This window comes from Pteropus medius, unplaced genomic scaffold (genome assembly GCF_902729225.1).
Source record: "Pteropus medius unplaced genomic scaffold, Ma_sr-lr_union100, whole genome shotgun sequence".
Classification (NCBI taxonomy): domain Eukaryota; kingdom Metazoa; phylum Chordata; class Mammalia; order Chiroptera; family Pteropodidae; genus Pteropus; species Pteropus medius.
Genome location: NW_024344378.1, coordinates 57,097,343 through 57,105,478, shown reverse-complemented (window position 1 = coordinate 57,105,478; position 8,136 = coordinate 57,097,343). Strand labels below are relative to the sequence as shown.

The following is an 8,136-nucleotide window of genomic DNA, read 5'->3' as shown; positions in this document are numbered from 1 at the left end:
CTCCTAGGACAGCTTTTCCCTCTCTCCCCTTTTGTCATTTGCCTCTCCTGATCCTGGAGATAAAGACGACCTGGGAGGCCTGCATCCTCAGGACCTCCCTTCTGCAGACCCTTGCTCCCATCTCTACCCACGTCTCCTTCTTGCATTGCCGGCCCCCTGCAGTGAGGCCTGTGCACAGGCCTGGCACTTGGCAAGCGTTAGACACATGCCCCTTCCCTTCCTCCCCTGGGGGCCTCTCCTTGGGGCTTCTGCTCCCTCCTACTCCCACTTGTGTTCTCCCACACCCAAATCCTGGGTCTCTCTGTTTTCTAGATGAATCTCCCGGAAGTTAAGGACCTTGCCCAAGGCTGCCCAGCATGTCAGTGGTGGATCCAGGGCCTATGCTATCTCCCTGTCTCTCCTGAAAGAGCACTTGGCAGCCCCTGCTCCAAGGTGAATCCCCAGGAAGGTAGCACCTTTATCCTTTGGGTTTACAGGGTGCTAAATGCACCATGACACCCAGACAGAGAAAATCAATCACAATTTCATTTCATCACCAGATAAAAGAAGAGGTTTACAGGCCAGAAAACCTGCTCTTGTAAATGGGTGTGTCCATGAGCATGGTCACCAGATCTGTTAGGGGCTGCAAAGCAGGAGGGCTGGATCTGGAGAAGGGGCTATTTGCCAGATGAGCCAGGGCTCCAGGCAGTTGTAGCTCCCCCAATCTCTGCTCCCCTGGGGAAGAAGGGGGCTCAGCTCTGAGAGGCTGCGGGCCCAGGCTGGTGGAAGCTGCTGGGCTATACCCAATTTAGAATGGGAAGAGGTGGGATGGGTGGGCCTCTCACATTCATTTAACCAAGTGTCTGGGGTCTCCACTGTGCAAATCCCAGCCAGGTGTTCAGGCTGACACTTGGGTATCCTATTACAGATGCGGAACAGGCTAAGTCCCCATCTCATCTGTGGACAACCACAGCCTCATCCCTAGGTAATGCAGAGGATATGTAACTGGCATAGTGTGTCCTATGTAGAGCCAGGATAGGATGATCTCCTGTAAGCATCCTGGTGGCCAGAGAGACAAAGGCCTCACCACTCTATCTTGACTCTATTGTGGATTAGTGGCCCTATAGCCTTCCCAGGATGCCCACTGAAGACACAATGGTTTATATGACTGGCTGCTATGGGATCACCCCAGCGCCTGCTCTGTAAAGAACTGTCTGGGAAGGAGTGAGTCGGGCCTCAGCATTTTCCGCTAGGAACATTCTGGCAACTTCCATCCTGGCTCCTCCACCAGCTCCTGTTCACATCTTGCTGTTCTCCCCTCTATGTTTCTTTACATGCTTTTCCATGCCTTTCCTCTTGCTGTTCTCTCTGCTTGGAACGTGCACTTCTTTCTTGACTCAGTTCAAGGTCTCAGCTCACCCTTCAGGGACTCACTGCAGCGGATGGCAGGGGACAGGAGGAGGCTTGGGAAGTGGCAGAAGGAGCAGGGGACCTCTGTGGTGCTCCACATCCTGGGTCAGCAAGGTTGTGGCTGATGAGAGTGTAGGGGCCTGACTTTGGCTCTGGGGACAGACATACAGGCCAGAATTTGGTTCCCTGCCACTTGGTCCTACCTGGGGAATCAGGAGCTTCACAAACACAAAAAACAGAAGAGTTGAAGAGCCCAGGGTCTGGGGAGAGAGGGGTGAAACCTCCCTAGGCCTTATAGCTGGGAAGCAGGGACCCCAACAAGCACCCTGGGAGGGGCCTGGGCCATGTTTGGGCTCAAGGAGAGATTTTTCATGGCTGTGGTTTTCAAACATAAGACTCTCAGCAGCAGAACCCTTTTTTCCCACATACACAGTGGACTCAGGGCATCCATGTGCAAGACTGTTGGAAGTGGAGTAGGTCTAGGGCTTCATAAGCCCTGGCCTCTTCTGAAGAAACTCCTAGATCTAGGCTGGGGGATGCACACCTGGAGGATCACTGCTTTAGGAGGAGGTGGGGACACAGACTGCCCCAAGTGGCCTGGGACTGATGATAGCTAATGGAGGGAGGGGGAGTCCTTCCTGGGAGCCCAAACTTCCTTCCTTTTTGCTTTCCCTTGGTATTTGGTAACACCTTTGTGTAAACTCTGGCCTGCTTCTTCTGGCTTTCGGAGGGGCCTAAGGAAGGAATAAGACCTTGCTGGACTCTGAGAGGCCAGAGGAGCCCTGGATGTCAGCTCACGCCCCAGATGGGCCTGAGCTGTTGTTTGATCCTGCTGGCTACCCTGGCTGAAGAGTCCAGGGACCAGACCCCTGTGGTTCCAGCTTGTTTTTGTGAAGGCAGCAACTTGTCACTTAGGTGAGTTTTTGGATGACCCAGTTCTAAGCAGACTGAGCACCCCATCCTGGGTTCGTTTCCAGACTGTATAATGGGAATAAAGAGGGGCCCTTGCCCTGCAGAAATGAGGTGCTCCTATCTAGGAGCGATTGATTTCCTTCCTCCTCACTGGCCCATGGGGGCATGGCTCCAGCAAGTAGAAACCTTCCAGACCTGGGCTGCTGGCAATGAGTTCCTGTCCTGTGCCATGGGCAATGCTGCAGAAAAGGTACCTGGAAAAGGTTCAAAGGCTGGGTGTGGGCAGGGAGTGGGGACACATTCATGGGTCTTGCCCTGGTGGCTCCAGCAAGGTGGATGCAGGAAGGGCACCCTCAGACTACCTCTGCAGTCTGCAACCTCTGGAAAACCAAAGACTGAATAGAAGGTTGAAATAATAGAATGAGTGATGCAAAAGATTGTCAGCCTGGGAAATTGAAAATAATACCCATGAGGCTAACCAAGAGTAAAAATAAAATAAAATATATGGTAATATAAAATAAAATCAAATAAAATAAATACAAGCTGAAAGACAGTAAAAATGAGATGAACGAGTTTGACAAGAAAGAGTAAGGAAGACAAAGTAGAAGTGGGCAATTCACATATAACAGAAAAGACAAAGGCAGCTACTGAGGAAAGGTATGAAATAAACAATAAATAGGGTTTTTTTTTCTTAAACAAACAAACAAACAAAAAAACAAACAAAAAAACCCCCTGGTGAGTTAAGAGGGAGTTCCTGAGCTCAGATTCTGGCAAAGGGTGGGTTACTTGGAGCCCAGGGGTTGGCCCCAGCCTGGAACTCAGGCTGTAGGGCTCCAAGCTTGGCTCCCTCTAAGATGCTGGCTGGCTCCTCCCTGGGGAATTGAGACTAGGGCTTGAGACCTGGCCTCCTCTTGTATTCTGGAGAGAGCTGGTCTTCCGTGGTAAAGCCTGCAGAGAATACCCCTGGTTGGGCTTTGGTTTCTCTTGTTGGCAGTAACCCTCATGTAGGGCCTGGGCTGAATTGTCTTAGAAATTCCTGGTGGGCTCTTTACTGGGGAGAGAGGGGGTAAGGAGTCTTTTAGGATGTAGTATCCTGTCTAGACTGGGTGCTCTCTAGGAGGAACATGATCAGGGAGGAGGCACTTCTGTAGGGGTTGGACATTGGCATTTCTACATGGAGTGAGCAGCTTCTCAGGGATTGTGTCAGGGGAATAGGCTCCTTGGAGGGTCAGGACTCTGGCTGGCCCTTCCTTATTTCAGTTATTGGTGGTGTAAGAAAGAAGGCAATAGAGTAAGGAGAGGTGTGTAATTCTGGAATGACAAAGCTTTAAGTTACAATGATTGTGGCTCCCAAGTGGACCATCGTGGCCTCTCTCTTTGCCTTGATATTTCATCTGAAGCTTTGGTGGCAAGCTCCTGGCTTCTAGTAGTATTCCAGTTGCAATTCCTGATGGGTCTGGTTTATTTTTTTGCACCCTCCTTCAATTTCCTCGTGTGTAAAATGTGAATATCATCTCTTTGGCAAGATGTAGGGTACTGAGCACAGTGCCCGCATGTGGTAAGTCTAGTGAGAATCAGTATAACAGAAGATCTCTTTAGAAAAAGCAATCATCTGTGTTGGCTGAACTCTGTGCAAAAGAAGGATTTATTGACTCAGTTTTAATTTCTGTGAATATACCTTGAGGAGCAAATCAATAGGACTGAGTCCTGGGTCTGCCAGCAACTCACCTGGAGCCTTGGACAAAGTCCCTCCTTTCTCTGAGTCTCAGTTTTCCCTTCTGTGAAATAGGAATGCATCATATGACCCAGAGATTGCTAACCTATCTTCTCTAGCCAGGTTGTTACAGTAAGGGTAAACATGATCACTGGATAGAGTTGCTTCCCCAGAAGCCTGGTTTTGGGCAGGCAGCTTTTGCAGTCCCAGAAGTTATCAGGGCTTAAAGGGACTGGTCTGGTCGGGATCAATAAGAAATTTGGGGATTGAAGAGCCTGATAAAGCCCCAATAATGTCCTTGAACCTAGCAATCCCAACTCCATTTGGCATACACGATTCAAATTGTCTTTCCTAGAGGTGGGTGTGCAGAGGGCCCCAGTGATATCTGGGTGGGCCTCCGAGCTCTAGGGGAAGTAGGATCTGTGCAGAGTGCCCCTAGTGGCCCCGCAAGGGGTTCCAAGGGCATTCCAGTCTGACAGAGAAAACTGGCCTGTCTTGGGAACATAGGAGGATGAGCATTAATTGATGAGCATTTGAGGATGGTGAAGGACCTCACACTGTGGGAGATGGAGGGGAAGGGGGTATCCAGGACAGAAGGTGAGGTTGCCTCAAGCCTGGGGGGTTCCAACCTGAGTTGTAACCCTCAGGTTCCAAACCAGAGGGACCTCATCATCTACTTCATCATCCAAACTAGAAATTCATAGAAGTCTTCTTAAAACTATATCCCCCCCTTTATGCTCCCCTCATCTTCTCTCTCTCTCTCTCTCTCTCTCTGCCTGTTGGTGAGTTGCCTTCTTAATATTTGGATGTGGGTCTTGAGGCTTGTCCCACTGCAATCCTGCTACCTCTAAGAATAATATACATTAAGAAAAACTAACTGGGGTAGAAGTATTGCATGCCTACTCTATTGAAACTCTGCAGGGGCCCAAATAAGTGAGTCCGGGGAGTCCTTAACCCTGTAGCTCTTGACCTTAGGTTTGAGTCCCTGACCACATCCGCAATCCTTCCAAGGTGGACACAGTCCCACAGAAACCAAATTGTTATATAATAAAATCCACCTTTTATTTTCCTCTCCCTACAACTTTTCAGCCAGTGAATGGTAGAATTTTGAAGGAATGAGAATGGAGGCATAGGGGGTTTGGAGAGATTGGGTGGAGCATGTTCTACATTCAAGGCCCCAAAGACAGGTTTCTTAAGGATGTGCTTTTGTGTGGTTACCACACTCAGCCAGGTAGCCCAGCCTCCTGTAGGCATGGTCATTCCTCTGTTCTCACCCACTGGCTCCCTCATCCTGGAAGTCACTTTACCTACTCATGGGGTTCCTTTCAGTTCTCCAACCTAGCTTCTCTCCACCAGGCTGCCCCAGCCCAGTTGAGTCACCCCTATCAGCCACTGCAAGGACTGCCTCACTCTTCTCCAAGCCTGGTCCCCTCTGCGTAGCCTCTTTTCCTACCTTTCCAAAGTATAATTTGCCAATGACTCCTCCATAGCTCGCAGCTTGGGACACACACTTGTTTTTCTTTCTGCCTTGGCTCCCTAATCAGCATTCAGCCTGGAAGCCCCTTTCCTTCTCCCTTGGTAACTCCCACTCATCGTTTAGAACTGTCACCTCCTCCAGGAAGCCATCCTTGGCTCTTCCTCCCAGGCTGGTTCAGAGCCCAGATGCGCCTGTGCATACCTAGCTCATTCAGGGTCCACGCCACATCTTTTAATGATCTGTTTAGGTGTCTCCTTTCCCACTGCGCGGAGAGTTCCAGATAAGGGATGTTGCCAAGCTTCTCGGAATCCCGCGCACCCAGCACGTAGTCTGGAGCACAGCAGGGGCCCTGGGGGCCAGGCAGACAATTGGGCCGCGGGGCGCTCCTGGGCTCGCGGGAGCGCCCCCTTGAATGAGGCTCTGCGAGGCGCGCCCAGACCGAGCTTCTACGAAATCCCGGTCCAGGAAGGCTCGGCTGTTTCACCGAAATCTTGGGTGTGCCACGTGGAGACCAGTCCATATGGGACTTGGGCGGTGGTGGTGGTGGGGAGAGAGCTGCGCGTCCAGCTTGCCACCTCCTCCCAGGCTCGAGACCAAAAAGCTTAACACTAAATTGGTGGTGGCCAGCTGGAGGCATTCACTGGGCGGCAGAGAGAGCCCTGCTCTGCGCTGACCGCGAGGAGCCTGCTCTCCGTCCCGGCTCGCGCGTGAAGGCTCCGTGCAGAGTCGGAGTCTGAGCACGCCGGCCGCTTGGAAGGCTCCTCACGTCCAGGCGCCGCGGTCACGGCTGCGCTGGTTTCCGGCCATGAATTGGGCTTCAGAGTCCGAGCCTCCTGCCGAACTCCTGGCTGAGCGCGAGGCCTGCGGGGTGGGGGATGGGTGTCTGCCCAGGTCCGCGGAGCTAGACAGGGTTCGAGCTCACAGTCCCCCGCTCTGCTCGGTGACGCTCCGCCGCGCCGGTCCCTGTTGACTCCCTTTGCATCCCGGTGCCCGGCTCAGCGCCCCTCCCCGTCTCTCTCCAGGCTACTCCTGGTCCGGGTCCGCGAGGGCTCTCTGCCCAAGGCGGGGGATACGGTCTAGACGCTCGGCGGCTGAGGTCGGCGGGCGCCAGGGAGCTCCGGAACCCTCCAAGGGCAGTCGGTAGCCAACCCTTCTCCATCCTCCCGCCCCTGGCGAATGGGGGGTGCGAGGCCCAGGGCTGCTAAGTCTCTGCGCGCCGCAGCCCCGGGGGGTCCCCGCTGCGGTGCTGGCCTCCGAGCGTCCCCTGGGCCTGGAGCGCGGAGCGCCCGGCACCCTTTCCGAGCTGCGAGCCGGCGAGCGCCGCGCGGCGAGGCTGAGGCTCCGCAGTCACGTGGTTGAGAGGAGGGCGGAGGGGCGGGAGGCGGGAGGCGGGTAGGGAGAGGAGGGGAAGCAGATCCGAGGGGGAGGGGGAGGGGAGGGGGCGTCCTCCGCAGTTCGCTCCTCGCCTGGGCTCAGACACACAGTGAGCCCCGAGCCGCCGCGCCGGCCCGGCCGCCGCCGCCACCGCCTCCACTCCCTCCGAAGCCGTTCGAGCCGCGGGAAACGCCGCCGCCGCGCGCCGCCCCCGCCGCGCCGGCCCGGGCTCGGGCTGTCAGCGCCGCCGCAGCCGCCACCGGAGTCGGAGCGGGAGCCCGACCGCGCTGGGCTGGGCTGGGCTGGGGCGGGCGCCGGGCGCAGGGGCGGGCGCGCGGGGGAAGACGCACGGGCGGGCTCAGCTCTCCCGGGGAGCAGCCCGGGACTGCACCCGGACGGGCGCCTCCCGGCTCCGTGCTGCCCTCGGCCTCGCCCCGGGCCCGGGCGGATGAGCCGCGCGCCCGGGGGACATGGAAGCGCTGACGCTGTGGCTTCTCCCCTGGATATGCCAGTGCGTGTCGGTGCGGGCCGACTCCATCATCCACATCGGTGAGCGCGGCGGGCGGCCAGACCGAGGCTGGGCGGGGGCCTCAGCAGCGCGATGGGTACGCGGTATCCAAACTTGGAGGTTCCTGGGTCCGAGGGGCTCGGCGGGCGGTGCTACCCCAGAGGGCCGCGCCGTGCCGGCGGGCGGAGGAGCCGTGCACGGGCCGCACCGCGCTCCCGCGGGCTCCTCGCCGCTCCCCGGGGCTCCAATCCGGGCGCGGGGCCCCACGGCCTCTGCCCACACTTAGGGCCGCGGCTGCGGGGAACCCAGGGCTGAACACGCGTTCAGATCTGCGCCCCAGGTGGGCCGTCGGCGGGCTCGGGCCAACCCTTCAGCGCAGCTCAGAGCAGCCGGGAGCAAGGGGCGGACACGGCCCGGGGTCTCGCCAAGTTGACAGGGCAGAATCCAAAGAGGCCCAACCATGACCGTGTGTGAATGTGGGTGGGTAAGTGTTGTCAGCGTGTGTCTCTGTGTGTGCGCCTGGCACCGTGTTGGTGTCACTGCGAGAGGGCATTGAGGTGTGCGGGGCCATTTGAGCCTGTGTTGGTGAGTGCACGACTGTCAGCCTGTTAGAGTGGACACAGTGTCCGCCTGTTTCGCTGGTGTGTGTCTGTGTATCTTTTGCTGTATGTGTGGATGTGTATCTGGTTGTAGCAACTGCAGTCCGGTCCTGGACAGTCCCAGAGTTTCCTGTGGTCCATGTCTTGGGGGCCGACAGACTTT

The 8,136-nt window shown here is 56.0% G+C and overlaps 1 protein-coding gene across 2 annotated transcripts in view; it reads left to right on the top strand.

The window, feature by feature from the left end:
* The first annotated feature begins 6,944 nt into the window (after positions 1-6,944).
* Positions 6,945-8,136, top strand: part of GRID1 (glutamate ionotropic receptor delta type subunit 1) — a 664,127-nt gene continuing 662,935 nt past the window's right edge. The window contains exon 1 of one of the 2 annotated variants that reach the window (XM_039872286.1): positions 6,945-7,415. In XM_039872286.1, the coding sequence (XP_039728220.1) occupies positions 7,337-7,415 (79 nt within the window). In that variant the 5' untranslated portion in view covers positions 6,945-7,336. The remainder of the gene's footprint in view (positions 7,416-8,136) is intronic. The other variant, XM_039872287.1, reaches the window with a different exon arrangement.